Here is an 18,016-nt window from a genome sequence, read left to right on the forward strand (position 1 = left end):
TTTTCCACTCAGGCAACAACAACACCTTCCCAAGGTAGTTCCTCCAGCAAAAGGTCACCAGGAAAGCGCCCGAGGGTAAGGCACAACAACCCTTCAATTGGTGCAGACAAATAAAGTTGTTTTCTTCCCTTTAGGTGGTCTTTACGCCCCACAGAGATGTATTTGAGCAGGCACTCCACAATCTGCAACACCAAGCAGGCGGCTAAGGGTAAGAAGCACGCAGTGACAGCGCTTGTTCCTAAGGTTATTTTCTTTTCCACTCAGGGAACGACGCCTTCCCAAACTAGTTCCTTCGGCAAACGGTCACCAGTGCAGCACCCGAGGGTAAGTTACAACAAACCTGACAACTGGTACAGACAAATAAAGTTGTTTTCTTCCCTTTAGGTGGTCTTTGCGCCCCACAGAGGAGATGTATGAGCAGGCACTCCACAATCTGCAGCACCAAGGAGGCGGCTAAGGGTAAGAAGCACGCAGTGACAGCGCTTGTTCCTACCGTTATTTTCTTCTTTTTCACTCAAACTACAACACCGCCTTCCCAAGGTAGTTGCTTCAGCAAACGGTCACCAGTGAAGCACCCGAGGGTAAGGCACAACAACCCTTCAATTGGTGCAGACAAATAAAGTTGTTTTCTTCCCTTTAGGTGGTCTTTATGCCCCACAGAGATGTATGAGCAGGCACTCCACAATCTGCAACACCAAGGAGGCGGCTAAGGGTAAGAAGCACGCAATGACAGCGCTTGTTCCTACGGTTATTTTCTCTTATCCACTCAGGCAACAACAACACCTTCCCAAGGTAGTTCCTTCAGCAAACGGTCACCAGTGAAGCACCCGAGGGTAAGGCACAACAACCCTTCAATTGGTGCAGACAAATAAAGTTGTTTTCATCCCTTTAGGTGGTCTTTATGCCCCACAGAGGAGATGTATGAGCAGACACTCCACAATCTGCAACACCAAGGAGGCGGCTGAGGGTAAGAAGCACGCAATGACAGCGCTTGTTCCTACGGTTATTTTCTTCTTTTTCACTCAGGCAACAACAACGCCTTCCCAAGGTAGTTCCCTCAGCAAACGGTCACCAGTAAAGCACCCGAGGGTAAGGCACAAAAACCCTTCAATTGGTGCAGACAAATAAAGTTGTTTTCTTCCCTTTAGGTGGTCTTTACGCCCCACAGGGATGTATGAGCAGGCACTCCACAATCTGCAACACCAAGGAGCGGCTAAGGGTAAGAAGCACGCAATGACAGCGCTTGGTCCTACGGTTATTTTCTTCTTTTCCATTCAGGACACAACACGCCTTCCCAAGGTAGTTCCTCCAGCAAAAGATCACCAGGAAAGCGGCTGAGGGTAAGGCCCAACAACCCTGACAATTGGTGCAGACAAATAAAGTTGTTTTCATTCCTTTAGGTGGTCTTTACGCCCCACAGACGAGATATATCAGCAGGCACTCCACAATCTGTAACACCAAGGAGGCGGCTAAGGTTTAGAAGCACGAAGTGATAGCGAATGTTTCTACAGTTATTTTCTTTTCCACTCAGGCAACAACACCTTCCCAAGATAATTCCTTCAGCAAACGGTCACCAATGAAGCACCCGAGGGTAAGGCACAACAACCCTGACAATTGGTGCAGACAAATAAAGTTGTTTTCTTCCCTTTAGGTGGACTTTACGCCCCACAGAGGAGATGTATGAGCAGGCACTCCACAATCTGCAACACCAAGCAGGCGGCCAAGGGTAAGAAGCACGCAATGACAGTGCTTGGTCCTACGGTTATTTTCTTCTTTCCCACTCAGGCAACAACAATGCCTTCCCAAGGTAGTTCCTCCAGCAAAAGGTCACCAGGAAAGCGCCCGAGGGTAAGACACAACAACCCTTCAATACGTGCAGACAAATAAAGTTGTTTTCTTCCCTTTAGGTGGTCTTTATGCCCCACAGAGGAGATGTATGAGCAGTCACTCCACAATCTGCAACACCAAGGAAGCGGCTAACGGGAAGAAGCACGCAGTGATAGCGCTTGTTGCTGCAGTTATTTTCTTTTCCACTCAGGCAACAATGCCTTACCAAGATAGTTCCTTCAGCAAATGGTCACCAGTGAAGCACCCGAGGGTAAGGCACAACAACACTGACTATTGGTGCAGACAAATAAAGTTGTTTTCTTCCTTTCAGTTGGTCTTTATGCCCCACAGAGGAGATGCATCAGCAGGCACTCCACAAACTACCACACCAAGGAGGCGACTAAGGGTAAGAAGCAAACAGTGATAGCACTTCTTCCTATGGTTCTTTTCTTCTTTTCCACTCATGCAACGACACCTTTTCAAGGTAGTTCCTTCAGCAAACGGTCACACGTGAAGCACCCGAGGGTAGGGCACAACAACCCTGACAATTGCTGCAGACAAATAAAGTTGTTTTCTTCACTTTAGGTGGTCTTTACGCCCACAGAGGAGATGCATGAGCAGGCACTCCACAATCTGCAACACCAAGGAGGCGGCTAAGGTTAAGAAGCATGAAGTGAATGCGCTTATTCCTACGGTTATTCTTTTCCACTCAGGCAACAATGCCTTCCCAAGGTAGTTCCTTCAGCAAATGGTCACCAGTGAAGCACCCGAGGGTAAGGCAACACAACCCTGACAATTGGTGCAGACAAATAAAGTTTTTTCTTCCCTTTAGGTGTTCTTTACGCCCCACAGAGATGTATGAGCAGGCACTCCACAATCTGCAACACCGAGGAGGCGGCTAAGGGTAAGAAACACGCAATGACAGCGCTTGCTCCTACGGTTATTTTCGTCTTTTCCACTCAGGCAACAACAACGCCTTCCCAAGGTAGTTCGTTCTGCAGACGGTCACCAGTGAAGCACCCGAGGGTAAGGCACAAACGCCCTTCAGTTGGTGCAGACAAATAAAGTTGTTTTCTTCCCTTTAGGTGGTCTCTACGCCCCACAGAGATGTATGAGCAGGCATTCCACAATCTGCAACACCAAGGAGGCGGCTAAGGGTAAGAAGCATGCAGTGATAGCGCTTGTTCCTGCGGTTATTTTCTTTTCCACTCAGGCAACGACGCCTTACCAAAATAGTTCCTTCAGCAAATGGTCACCAGTGAAGCACCCGAGGGTAAGACCCAACAACCCTGACAATTGGTGCAGACAAATAAAGTTGTTTTCTTCCTTTCAGTTGGTCTTTATGCCCCATAGAGGATATGCATCAGCAGGCACTCCACAAACTACCACACCAAGGAGGCGACTAAGGGTAAGAGGCACACAGTGATAGCACTTGTTCCTACGGTTCTTTTCTTTTCCACTCATGCAACAACACCTTTTCAAGGTAGTTCCATCAGAAAACGGTCACCAGTGAAGCACCCGAGGGTAAGGCACAACAACCCTGACAATTGGTGCAGACAAAAACAGTTGTTTTCTTCCCTTTTGGTGGTCTTTACGCCCCACAGAGATTATGAGCAGGCACTCCACAATCTGGAACACCAAGGAGGCGGCTAAGGGTAAGAAGCACGCAGTGACAGCGCTTGTTCCTACGGTTATTTTCTTTTCCACTCAGGGAACGACGCCTTCCCAAAGTAGTTCCTTCAGCAAACGGTCACCAGTGCAGCGCCCGAGGGTAAGGTACAACAAACCTGACAGCTGGTACAGACAAATAAAGTTGTTTTCTTCCCTTTAGGTGGTCTTTACGCCCCACAGAGATGTATGAGCAGGCACTCCACAATCTGCAGCACCAAGGAGGCGGCTAAGGGTAAGAAGCACGCAGTGACAGCGCTTGTTCCTACGGTTATTTTCTCTTATTTGCTCAGGCAACAACGCCTTCCCAAGGTAGTTCCTTCAGCAAACGGTCACCAGTGAAGCACCCGAGGGTAAGGCACAACAACCCTTCAATTGGTGCAGACAAATAAAGTTGTTTTCTTCCCATTACGTGGTCTTTACGCCCCACAGAGATGTGTGAGCAGGCACTCCACAATCTGCAACACCAAGGAGGCGCAAGAGGTAAGAGGAGGTAAGAGTAAGAAGCACGCAATGACAGCGCTTGTTCCTACGGTTATTTTCTCTTATCCACTCAGGCGACAACGCCTTCCCGAAGTAGTTCCTTCAGCAAACGGTCACCAGTGAAGCACCCGAGGGTAAGGCAACACAACCCTGACAATTGGTGCAGACCAATAAAGTTGTTTTCTTCCCTTTAGGTGGTCTTTACACACCACAGAGGAGATGTATGAGCAGGCACTCCAATATCTGCAACACCAAGGAGGCTGCTAAGGGTAAGAAACACGCAATGACAGCGCTTGCTCCTACGGTTATTTTCGTCTTTTCAACTCAGGCAACAACAACGCCTTCCCAAGGTAGTTCCTTCTGCAGAGGGTCACCAGTGAAGTACCCGAGGGTAAGGCACAACAACCCTGACAATTGGTGCAGACAAATAAAGTTGTTTTCTTCACTTTAGGTGGTCTTTACGCCCCACAGAGGAGATGTATGAGCAGGCACTCCACAATCTGCAACACCAAGGAGGCGGCTAAGGGTAAGAAGCACGCAATGACAGCGCTTGTTCCTACGGTTGTTTTCTTCTTTTCCACTCAGGCAACAACAATGCCTTCCCAAGGTAGTTGCTCCAGCAAAAGGTCACCAGGAAAGCGCCCGAGGGTAAGGCACAACAACCCTTCAATTGGTGCAGGGAAATAAAGTTGTTTTTTTTTCGTTTTGGTGGTCTCTACGACCCACAGACATCTATGAGCAGGCACTCCACAATCTGCAACACCAAGGAGGCATCTAAGGGTAACAAGCATGCAGTGATAGCACTTGTTCCAGCGGTTATTTTCTTTTCCACTCAGGCAACAACGCCTTACCAAGATAGTTCCTTCAGCAAATGGTCACCAGTGAAGCACCCGAGGGTAAGGTACAACAACCCTGAAAATTGGTGCAGACAAATAAAGTTGTTTTCTTCCCTTTAGGTGGTCTTTACGCCCCACAGAGGAGATGTATGAGCAGGCACTCCACAATCTGCAACACCAAGGAGGTGGCTAAGGTTAAGAAGCGCGAAGTCATAGCGCTTGTTCCTACAGTATTTTCTTTTCCACTGCAACAGCACCTTCCCAAGATAATTCATTCAGCAAACGGTCACCAGTGAAGCACCCGAGGGTAAGGCACAACAACCCTGACAATTGGTGCAGACAAAAACAGTTGTTTTCTTCCCTTCAGGTGGTCTTTACGCCCCACAGAGATTATGAGCAGGCACTCCACAATCTGCAACACCAAGGAGGCGGCTAAGGGTAAGAAGCACGCAGTGACAGCGCTTGTTCCTACGGCTATTTTCTTTTCCGCTCAGGGAACGACGCCTTCCCAAAGTAGTTCCTTCAGCAAACGGTCACCAGTGCAGCTCCCGAGGGTAAGGTACAACAAACCTGACAACTGGTACAGACAAATAAAGTTGTTTTCTTCCCTTTAGGTGGTCTTTACGCCCCACAGAGATGTATGAGCAGGCACTCCACAATCTGTAGCACCAAGGAGGCGGCTAAGGGTAAGAAGCACGCAGTGACAGCGCTTGTTCCTACGGTTATTTTCTCTTATTTGCTCAGGCAACAACGCCTTCCCAAGGTAGTTCCTTCAGCAAACGGTCACCAGTGAAGCACCCGAGGGTAAGGCAACACAACCCTGACAATTGGTGCAGACAAATAAAGTTGTTTTCTTCCCCTTAGGTGGTCTTTACACCCCGCAGAGGAGATGTATGAGCAGGCACTCCAATATCTGCAACACCAAGGAGGCTGCTAAGGGTAAGAAACACGCAATGACAGCGCTTGCTCCTACGGTTATTTTCGTCTTTTCAACTCAGGCAACAACAACGCCTTCCCAAGGTAGTTCCTTCTGCAGACGGTCACCAGTGAAGCACCCGAGGGTAAGGCACAACAACCCTGACAATTGGTGCAGACAAATAAAGTTGTTTTCTTCACTTTAGGTGGTCTTTACGCCCCACAGAGGAGATGTATGAGCAGGCACTCCACAATCTGCAACACCAAGGAGGCGGCTAAGGGTAAGAAGCACGCAATGACAGCGCTTGTTCATACGGTTGTTTTCTTCTTTTCCACTCAGGCAACAACAATGCCTTCCCAAGGTAGTTGCTCCAGCAAAAGGTCACCAGGAAAGCGCCCGAGGGTAAGGCACAACAACCCTTCAATTGGTGCAGGCAAATAAAGTTGTTTTCTTCCTTTTGGTGGTCTCTACGCCCCACAGACATCTATGAGCAGGCACTCCACAATCTGCAACACCAAGGAGGCATCTAAGGGTAACAAGCATGCAGTGATAGCACTTGTTCCTGCGGTTATTTTCTTTTCCACTCAGGCAACAACGCCTTACCAAGATAGTTCCTTCAGCAAATGGTCACCAGTGAAGCACCCGAGGGTAAGGTACAACAACCCTGACAATTGGTGCAGACAAATAAAGTTGTTTTCTTCCCTTTAGGTGGTCTTTACGCCCCACAGAGATGTATGAGCAGGCAATCCACAATCTGCAACACCAAGGAGGCGGCTAAGGGTAAGGAGCACGCAGTGACAGTGCTTGGTCCTACGGTTGTTTTCTTCTTTTCCACTCACGCAACAACACCTTCCCAAGGTAGTTCCTCCAGCAAAAGGTCACCAGTAAAGCACCCGAGGGTAAGGCACAACAACCCTTCAATTGGTGCAGACAAATAAAGTTGTTTTCTTCCCTTTAGGTGGTCTCTACGCCCCACAGAGATGTATGAGCAGGCATTCCACAATCTGCAACACCAAGGAGGCGGCTAAGGGTAAGAAGCATGCAGTGATAGCGCTTGTTCCTGCGGTTATTTTCTTTTCCACTCGGGCAACAACGCCTTACCATGATAGTTCCTTCAGCAAATGTTCACCAGTGAAGCACCCGAGGGTAAGACACAACAACCCTGACAATTGGTGCAGACAAATAAAGTTGTTTTCTCCCCTTAAGGTGGTCTTTACGCCCCACAGAGATGTATGAGCAGGCACTCCACAATCTGCAACACCAAGGAGGCGGCTAAGGGTAAGGAGAACGCAATGACAGTGCTTGGTCCTACGGTTATTTTCTTCTTTTCCACTCAGGCAACAACAACGCCTTCCCAAGGTAGTTCCTCCAGCAAAAGGTCACAAGGAAAGCGCCCGAGGGTAAGGCACAACAACCCTTCAATTGGTGCAGACAAATAAAGTTGTTTTCTTCCCTTTATGTGGTCTTTACGCCCCACAGAGATGTATTTGAGCAGGCAATCCACAATCTGCAACACCAAGGAGGCGGCTAAGGGTAACAAGCACGCAGTGACAGCGCTTGTTCCTACGGTTATTTTCTTTTCCACTCAGGGAACGACGCCTTCCCAAACTAGTTCCTTCGGCAAACGGTCACCAGTGCAGCACCCGAGGGTAAGGTACAACAAACCTGACAACTGGTACAGACCAATAAAGTTGTTTTCTTCCCTTTAGGTGGTCTTTACGCCCCACAGAGATGTATGAGCAGGCACTCCACAATCTGCAACACCAAGGAGTCGGCTAAGGGTAAGAAGCACGCAATGACAGCGCTTGTTCCTACGGTTATTTTCTTCTTTTTCACTCAGGCAACAACAACGCATTCACAAGGTAGTTCCTACAGCAAACGGTCGCCAGTAAAGCACCCGAGGGTAAGGCACAAAAACCCTTCAATTGGTGCAGACAAATAAAGTTGTTTTCTTCCCTTTAGGTGGTCTTTACGCCCCACAGGGATTTATGAGCAGGCACTCCACAATCTGTAACACCAAGGAGGCGGCTAAGGTTTAGAAGCACGAAGTGATAGCGCTTGTTTCTACAGTTATTTTCATTTCCACTCAGGCAACAACACCTTCCCAAGATAATTCCTTCAGCAAACGGTCACCAGTGAAGCACCCGAGGGTAAGGCACAACAACCCTGACAATTGGTGCAGACAAATAAAGTTGTTTCCTTCCCTTTAGGTGGTCTTTACGCCCCACAGAGGAGATGTATGAGCAGGCACTCCACAATCTGCAACACCAAGCAGGCGGCCAAGGATAAGAAGCACGCAATGACAGTGCTTGGTCCTACGGTTACTTTCTTCTTTCCCACTCAGGCAACAACAATGCCTTCCCAAGGTAGTTCCTCCAGCAAAAGGTCACCAGGAAAGCACCCGAGGGTAAGGCACAACAACCCTTCAATATGTGCAGACAAATAAAGTTGTTTTCTACCCTTTAGGTGGTCTTTATGCCCCACAGAGGAGATGTATGAGCAGTCACTCCACAATCTGCAACACCAAGGAAGGGGCTAACGGGAAGAAGCACGCAGTGATAGCGCTTGTTCCTGCGGTTATTTTCTTTTCCACTCAGGCAACAATGCCTTACCAAGATAGTTCCTTCAGCAAATGGTCACCAGTGAAGCACCCGAGGGAAGGCACAACAACACTGACTATTGGTGCAGACAAATAAATGTGTTTTCTTCCTTTCAGTTGGTCTTTATGCCCCACAGAGGAGATAAATCAGCAGGCACTCCACAAACTACCACACCAAGGAGGCGACTAAGGGTAAGAAGCACACAGTGACAGCGCTTGTTCCTACGGATATTTTCTTTTCCACTCAGGGAACGACGCCTTCCCAAAGTAGTTCCTTCAGCAAACGGTCACCAGTGCAGCTCCCGAGGGTAAGGTACAACAAACCTGACAACTGGTACAGACAAATAAAGTTGTTTTCTTCCCTTTAGGTGGTCTTTACGCCCCACAGAGATGTATGAGCAGGCACTCCACAATCTGCAACACCAAGGAGGCGGGTAAGGGTAAGAAGCACGCAATGACAGCGCTTGTTCCTACGGTTATTTTCTCTTATCCACTCAGGCAACAACGCCTTCCCAAGGTAGTTCCTTCAGCAAACGGTCACCAGTGAAGCACCCGAGGGTAGGGCACAACAACCCTGACAATTGCTGCAGACAAATAATGTCGTTTCCTTCACTTTAGGTGGTCTTTACGCCCACAGAGGAGATGTATGAGCAGGCACTCCACAATCTGAAACACCAAGGAGGCAGCTAAGGTTAAGAAGCATGAAGTGAATGCGCTTCTTCCTACGGTTATTTTCTTCTTTTCCACTCAGCCAACAATGCCTTCCCAAGGTAGTTCCTTCAGCAAATGGTCACCAGTGAAGCACCCGAGGGAAGGCAAAAGGCGAGGGTAAGGCAAAGGGTTTGTCGCTAAAAAGGAGGTGTATCCTCTCCAGCGCATCGACGATGCCTTAGATTGCCTTTTCTCAGCGTCTAATTTCTCTTCGGTTGATTTGCGATCGGGGTATTGGCAGGTTCCAATTGATCGCGCTGACAAACAAAAACTGCACTTGTTACGCCGGACGGCATATTTGAGTTTAATATGATGCCTTTCGGCCTATGTAATGCGCCGGCCACATTTGAAAGATTTATAAACACAGAACTGCGTGGCCTCAAGTGGGAAATCTTCTTGTGCTACTTAGACGATGTTGTTATTTTATGCCGGAATTTTACTGAACATAACACGCGACTGGCTATTGTTTTAGACTGCTCAGAACGCTGCCCTTGTCCTGAATTCTAAAAAGTGCCGTTTTGGCGAGCGTCAAGCGCTGGTAGTCTGACATCTCATCGACCGCGATGGAGTTCGGCCAGATTAACAGAAGACTGCAGCAGTTGCAGCATTTGAGCGACCCCAGACTCAAAAGCAGCTCCGCCGTTTTTCTTGGGCTGTGCTCCTACTTTAGACGATTCATCCCAACATTTGTCGACGTCGATTACCCTCTGACGTCCCTTCTACAAACGGACGTCCCTTTCGACTGGACCTCAGATTGTGACGCGTCTTTCCACCAGCTAAAGTTTCTGCTCACGTCACATCCCATACTACGGCACTTCAACTCCTCCGCTCCGACGGAAGTCTACACTGATGCAAGTGGGATTGGTGTTGGTGCTTTGCTTGTGCAACGTTCGGCAACCGTCGAGCTTGTAATTGCGTATGCAAGCCGTTCCCTCAGCAAACCTGAGAGGAACTACACTGTTACGAGGAGTGCCTCGCTGTAGTTTTCACTGATCAGAGGTTTTGGTGCTACTTATATGGATGCCATTTCACGGTTGTGACGGACCATCATGCCCTGTGCTGGCTCGTCAAAATCCTCCATCTGGTCGTCGGACACGCTGAGCCCTTCGTCTGCAGGTGCACTTTACTGTTTCGTAGAAGAGTGGCCTTAAACACGCCTATGCAGACTGTCTTTCACGCCTCCCCCTTCCTACGACCGAATGTGACTCTGCTGACTTCGATCACTGCATCTCCTCCGTCGTTCCCGAGTTTCCCGATGCCTCGGCTCTGCGGACTGCGCAAGAGACCTACATAACCCTCGAGCCACTCCTTGCGGCAGCGCGGCATTCCACAGCTCCCAGCCCATTCTGTCTCGTTAAGTAATGCCGAAAGTTGGGCGAGTTGGTGAACGTTCATGGTGGAAAATGCGCACAACGTACACGAAGGACGGCAGGATGACACGGACAAGCGCTAACTCGCAACTGCAGGGTTTATTGCTGAAGCACGCAATAATACAGATAACTTGAAAAAAATAACAGAAAAAACAAGAAAAAGAAAAAAAAAAAGAAAGAAGCAGCCTCCTAAATGGGAAGCTAGGTCATAACATAGGCAGTAACACACAGTAACACGTGCCACTCATTGCTGGGGATGGAAGAAAAGGGAAGATACACCGAAGTAGATAAGTAAAGTCAAGGTAAAGTACAAGCTAAGAAATCAAATTCGCAATCTACCCAGTTAACCGACGGCTCGCTGACACACAAATGTTGACATTTTTTAATGTGGTAAGCCTCTATAATTTCACGAACCAGCTTGTCACGATGTCTAAAAATAAAGGTGGCCATAGAAAAAAGCTGTGTGCACTATTGTTTCCCCTTATGGTCCTCTTTAATGCTACAAGCACGGCAATGCTCCGGAAGATTCCCAGACTGTTCTTTTAAAGAGTTGTGGTGTTCCCCTAGCCTAACGTTGAGACACCGCCCCGTTTGCCTTATGTAAACGCCTCCGCAAGACAAAGGCAGCTTATACACTACGCCGACCCCACACGGAACAAACGGCCAGCGGTGCTTAACGGAGCAACCACGCCTCTTTTTCTTGTCGCCGCCAGTTTCCTGCCGATTTCGAATATGTGAGCACAAACTGTTCAATTTTTCAACAAAAATCACGGAAACGGCATAGCGGCATCCCACCTTCTTTAGTCCATGTGCCATTCTGTGGGCATACGGCACGACGCCAGCCTTTTGACGATCCCGTGTAACAAGTTTCGACTTATGGCCCGCCTTAATCCATTGCACCCGTTTTCCACAAGTCACCTTAATAACATGCATGGGATAGCCAGATTCGTTCAACCTGTTGACCTGTGCAAAGACGCTCTTTTGTAAGGAATGAATACAGGATATTCTGTCTCCGTGATGGCCTTCTGTACAAAAAGACTTACTCCAGCACCGGCACGAATTTTCTGCTTGTGGTTCCTGAGAGTTACCACTCGTGCATCCTACATGCCATGCACAACCCCACTTACGGTCACCTGGGCTCGGCACGAACCCTCCACCGTGCCCGCGACAGGTTTTATTAGCCGAAGATGCGCCAGAAGACTGAGCGATATGTGGCGAGCTGCACTGAGTGCCAACGACAGAAGCGTCGTACGTCCACGCCCCAGGGCATTCTGCATCCTGTGACTCTACCACATGGTGTATTTGAGAAAATTGGAATCGACCTTATGGGTCCCTTCCGGAAATCTTCCGATGGAAATCGCTGGATCGTGGTTTGTGCTGACTACCTCACCCGCTACTGCGAAACGGCCGCTCTTCCTTCAGCCACCGCTCACCACGTGTCCATGTTCTTGCTCCGTTCCGTCATCCTGCGCCATAGACCTCCGCGAGTGATCATCAGTGATCGAGGTCGCCAGTTTACGGCAGATGTTGTGGAAGAGCTTCTCCGTTTGTGCTCGTCACATTTTCGACACTCCACACCATACCACCCTCAAACCAATTGTTTGACAGAGCGCACCAACCGCACGCTCAGCATGCTCTCTATGTACATTGCATGAGACCACGAGAGCTGGGATACAATACTGCCGTTAATAAGGTTTGCCTTCACACTGCAACACATAAGACGGCCGGCTACAGCCCATTTTTTCTTTTCTATGCCCGTGATCCTCGGTATTTCCTCGACACCGTTCATCCCTATTCCGTTCATGACGAACTTTGCATCGCCCAAACGCTTTGTCGGGTCGAAGAAGCTCGCCGTTTCGCCCGTTTGCGGATTCTGGCTTCGCAACAGCGTTACAAAGCTCGGTACGACAGACAGCATCGCCATGAGCCTTGCGCACCTTAATACTTAGTGTGGCTTTGGCGACCTCTCTGGAAGCGGGTTTTAGCTCAGAAAGTGTTGGCGCATTACATGGCTCTTACATTGTCCTCGACTGTGTCAGTGACCCGAATTACAGAATCGCGCGCATTACCGCAACTGGTTCTCGCTCAGCTACAACGAAGTCGGTCATGTCGCCCGGATGAAGCCGTGACAATCCCGTGGGAACGACTAACTTCCTCGCCCAGGGGGGCTTCGGCTGTCCCGGGGGCCAGAGTTGGGCCAACTAATGGGCCAGAGTTAAATTCAAACAGGATGTCACACAACTTTCCCAATTATCTATTTTATTCCAACAGTTTCGGACGTTTGACCGTCCGAAACTGTTGGAATAAAATAGATAATCGGGAAAGTTGTGTGACGTCCTGTTGATATATATATATATATATATATATATATATATATATATCAATTATGCTTCAAGCATGTGGAGCCACACCGGCTTTTATTCGTGCTGGCCAATAGAAGCGACAGGACACCATAAATACCTGATGCAAGAAAATGTTGCCGTACATATCTGCTAGACACTCCGGTAAAAACGATTGTTCTGAAAGGGCCTACGTTCATCCGCGGAGTGTCCAAGATAGGCAACAACCTTCCATCTAGAATCCCATGTTAAATCCAAAGAATCACTAGCCCATAAGCACCATTTGCGGAATAATTGTTCAAGGATATTCTCTTTCTAACTCAAAACAGGCTGTAGGCTAAAACAAATGCTCGCTGTCAACGAATTTTGCAGGACCGTGTTTACAATTCGAGACATCCGATGCCAGTGATGTTCGGTAGCAAGCCATTAATGTTTAACTCGGCTTGAGCACTGAAGGCCACTTGTGTTTGGCTAAGGTGGACTGCAATATTGCGAAATTATTTTCCAACTTTTGTACCTACAAGGAAAAGCAGCGATTCTTTGCTGTACATTCTCGAATCTCAGTATGTTTTTAGGTGGATCACACCCCCACATTCCAATTCCTTATAGTGGTTGTGAGAAATGTCAAGTGGTCGCAGAAGTACCCTAGGCCTCCTATGAGGTTATCTTGAGAAGAGGCAGTTAGAGCCCTCCTGATTGAAGCACTTTCGCCAACCGAGAAAGTGACTAAGATGGTGTTTAGGTCAGAAAGGTGGCAGTTGTAGCACTCAAACGCCCGTTAAGACATTACCGTATGTGGAATGCATGATAGCTTCAAGTCAGGAGAGGCACTTTCGCTAACTGCTCTTTGAACGTGCACACCCGAGAATGTGCTTTGAGGGTACACCTTTCAATAATGCAAAAGATTCAGTAACATTCTTGGAATGCTTTCTGAGCTCTTCATTAATACGGCAAAGCTAGGCAGGTGGCATTAAATATCTTTGTTTAAAAAGGCTTCAGCAGAAGTGAATTATTCAAGGCAAAAGCTTTACTTGGCTCATGGTGAAAATCTCGCGTGGGCGAAGTCGTCCTCGAGATACGTACGTTTGATTCCACAGGATATCGGCGGGGTTCTGTGTAGCTTTTAAGAATAAAAGTATCCTCCATTGGAAATCGATTTTCCACTCCTCCTATCAACAAATGACCGCGTTAGCCGACGACGCCGCGGCGATATTTTTATTGCATTTTCAGAACGAACACGGCAATTAAACGTGTCTGCAACACTTGCTCTGACACGGCATGTTACAATGGTTTTGTTTGTTGGTTTCAACGCCCCAAAGCGACTCAGGCTATGAGAGACGCCGTAGTAGAGGACTCCGGAAATTTCGACCACCTGGGATTTTTTAACGTGCACTGACATCGCACAGCACACGGGCACCTAGCTTCTGGCCTACAAAAAAGCGCCCGCCGAGGCCAGGACTCGATCCCGCAACCTGGGATAGACGAGTGGAGCACGTAACCTCTGCGCCACCCCTGACGGAGCATGTTCAAACCTTTGAACTCTATCAGTTCATAGAGTTGAAAAAACATTATGGGGGGTGTCAGCCGAGCACATGAGAACAATATCTTAGTTGCTCTTGTCTAACGTTCCTGCCGTCTACGTGGCAACGTAGGAGCGTGACAGCGACGCCTTCATCCCGCACTTCAGGAGTGAACGTGGCGCACTGTACTGCCGCGAGCTATGAACACCAGGTAGATTATTGCATTGCCTCCAGGATCTCCAGCGTGCGCTCGAGAAACGAGCGCGCGGAGGAGATCTCGGAGGCCATGGCATTCTTCGCGCGCCATTGCCACCAAGTGGAGGTACTTGGCTCCAATCCGGGACGAAAGAAGCTGCTGTCCTACATTGTGTGATCGCCGGGGTACTGTCAAATAAACACTACAGTAAAACCGGCGCCAAAAGACTTTTTCTTATCGCTTTTAAGGGGTCCCAGTGCCTCAAGAATATTCGTTTATTAGCGCTTGCTGCATCCATTTAAAAGAAGCAAAACCTTGTTGCCTTCCATGTTACTTGAGCCCAGAACTTGTAGGAATTGGTTAAAAAGGTAGGGTATAGTTTCCCTGTTAATTTTGACCAAATGCTTATCATACAAGGAAAGAACTTGCCTTTTAATCGGTTCCAGGCTTTCCTGCTCGGAAATGTGACCAACAAATCGTCGCTCTTCCCCTGTTTCAATCATACGGAGGTACAAAAGCAGGAGTCGTCGCGTTTGTATCCTTCCAAGGATTTCTTCGATCAGGCTAGAGGCCGCCGCAGATTTCGATAGCACGTTCTGTTGCAATACTTCTGAAGAAGCTGTTTAAATACTAGATATTGAATTTTCCCGCAATGCTTGCAGCCACTAATAACTCGTATAAGTCAGAGTACACAGCTCAAAAACTCTGTGTCGTACTTAATGTCTTCTCTCACGGAAGGCTTGTCCTGACGTTGAACATTTGCCGTTTTTTTTTGCTAGTCCGAATAATATTTGTCTCTGCGAGAATATGCGATAATGACACGGATATCTGTTATCTTTGATATAACAATTTATTGATATAACAGCGGAAAATATTCTGTGGCGTGAAAAGGCGTACATATTGGGTGCATCGTAGTACGAGGGCAAATATTAACAGGACGCTCAAGCTTCGCCTGAAGGGTAGACGCGATGGCTCCTTTAACAGTGCTTTTTATTCTGAAATTTGTTTACGTATTTCTTTTTGTAGGATTCTAGGGAAAGTAAGGCGCAGTATTTGTCTTACTTCACTGTGGACACCTACACTTACTATTAACACAGCATAGTTAAAGGTATATACGTGTGTCATAGCTTCTAATCCCAATCGTAAACTAGTTTCCGAATTGACTAACAGATTAATGCTAAATAGCAAGCGAAGTGGTATGACATCATCCTGAATGGTGCATACAAATATGTTGCGTCATCATTTATGATACGAAATCACATGCATATTTTTTACAACCTGTTCCAGACTAGTCCTTCAAACCTTCTTAGACTAGGGTAGAGCGAAGGCTTTTCGGTAAAGCAAGCTTTATACGCTATCACGCAATAGGCAGATATTAACAAACGTGGTCGTTTAGTTACAATTAGTGGTGCGTTATGAAATAAAACATAACTTGTGGTTTAACTCTGGTTAACCCTAGTCGAATTGCGATAGCCACAGAGGAAGATTATTTCGCCTGCTACATTACTCCCCTATCACGCCCTATCAGTGGAAGCTGCTACATCATTGGGGGCACTTAAGCTCATCTTTTAAGAGTATGACGCGAGAGCGTGAGCTACCAGCCTACATATAAATGAGAAGGGTTCAACGCTGCTGAACCGAATGTGGAGCGAAAGCGCTAGCTGCGGGTGACCGAGCGTTCGCCTTCTTCGTCTTCTTCTTCTTCATCTTAGCCTTCGTCTTCGTCTCGGTAGGTGGGCTCGGTAGCTGTGCAAAAGCGCAGACTACTAATCCGTTTGTCTTCATAATGCAAGCGCTTACAGTCACCGTTCACCTGCTGCTCGTTACCCTGATGCATGCTTCACCTGGTTCCCCACTCCGCGTGGCCACTCGCCACCATGAAAATGCAGCTTTCCTGCCTGCTACGTCACCGGCCCCAGACCTGCATGCGCCGCCGCCGCCGGATTACCTCATCCTGGATCGTGCATGGCCATCCCCAGCGAGACAACCATCATCGACTGAAGCATCTATAAATGTGTCGCATCTGTCGCCGCCGCTCTGTGGGCTCGGTAGCTGTGCAAAAGCGCAGACTACTAATCCGTTTGTCTTCATAATGCAGGTTGGTAACAAGTGCTCTCTTTTCGCTAAAAAAACTAGTAATTACTTCCTAATGCAGCTGCCGAGCTTGCAGTGCTGCGCTAGTGTTGTTGTTGATTGTTCACGTGCCATCCGTTTACTACTACTCTTGTCGGGAGATGTGGAGACCAACCCTGGGCCCGAGAATTCTGAGACTATACTGTTCGAACTGCAGAAACTGACAACTGGACAAGCAATGCTAATTTCCGACTTGCAGGGCATCAAAGCACAGCTCAAAACAACTGACATAACCTTAGCCGATTTAAACAAACGCATGATTACCCTCGAATCGCACTGCGCCACTCTTTCTGCCCTTAACTCTGAAATAGACAGCCTGAAGACATTAACAACTGAACTGAGCCAGCAGATCATCAAACTAGAAGAACGCATTGATGACGCAGAAAATCGTTCCCGGCGCAACAATCTGATATTTTATAACATCCCTGACACTAATGCGTCCGAAAACTATCAGGACTCAGAGCAAACAATCATGCACCACTGCTCCACGCATCTAGATTATGAAATTGACCCGAATCAAATCGAGCGCGCTCACCGTCTCGGCCGTTATTCCACAGATCGCATAAGGCCAATCATTGTAAAGTTCTCATCATCCAAGACCAAAGAAACCATCCTCTCGTATGGCAAAAAGCTTAAAGGCACGAATTATAGCATTGTTGAGGACTTTTCCCCTGCGGTCCGTAACATTCGAAAACAGCTAGTTACCTACGCACGAACAATAACAGATAAATTCGCCTTGCGTTTTAAAACCCTGCACATCGGTCCTAAGCATTACACTTACGACGAAGCTTCACAAACCATAAAAGAGATTAAATAGCAGTCATTCCGTCAACATTCGGCAAACAGTCCTAAACATGCACTGTAACCTACTCTTTCTTTATCAGCGATTTTCACGAATATCCGCAGTTTTATTTCAAAGCGCGACATCGTTTCTAATCTGGTCTTATCATCATCCAGCAACTTACTAATCTTGACAGAAACGTGGCTGCACTCTGGCATCTCTGACAGGGAGGTCCTAGCTGACTTGCCAAATTTTCGTCTTTTCCGCAAAGACCGTAAAGACAAGAGGGGAGGGGGAGTACTCATTGCAACTAGGCAGAAGCTTTCATGCACATACATTAACTTGTCATCAGATATCGAAATATTGTGGATCTTACTTCACTCTTTACCACACTCAGTTCTCATTGGCGTTTGCTACAACCCCCCTAATAACAGTTCAGATTTCCCTCGTAAATTTAACAATGCATTGAATGAAATCAGAATCAAGCACCCTAATGCCACCATCCTACTCTTTGGCGATTTCAATTTTCCTACCATCAATTGGGAGACTCTAACAGCTATGGGTAACAGTGATGCTAACGAATTTCTGGATATTTGCCTTAATTTCAACCTCGTACAAATGATATCCGAACCAACTC

At 47.7% G+C, this 18,016-nt stretch overlaps 1 protein-coding gene across 1 annotated transcript; it reads left to right on the plus strand.

Moving 5' to 3' along the window:
* The first annotated feature begins 16,296 nt into the window (after window positions 1-16,296).
* LOC146184858 (uncharacterized) lies at window positions 16,297-17,422 on the plus strand. The gene has a single exon (XM_084608635.1). It carries the CDS (start codon window positions 16,297-16,299, stop codon window positions 17,413-17,415), a length of 1,119 nt encoding a protein of 372 aa, XP_084464761.1. The 3' UTR covers window positions 17,416-17,422.
* Window positions 17,423-18,016: the final 594 nt, after the last annotated feature.

Source organism: Amblyomma maculatum, chromosome 7 (assembly GCF_055883805.1).
Source record: "Amblyomma maculatum isolate TAMU_Amacu chromosome 7, ASM5588380v1, whole genome shotgun sequence".
NCBI lineage: Eukaryota > Metazoa > Arthropoda > Arachnida > Ixodida > Ixodidae > Amblyomma > Amblyomma maculatum.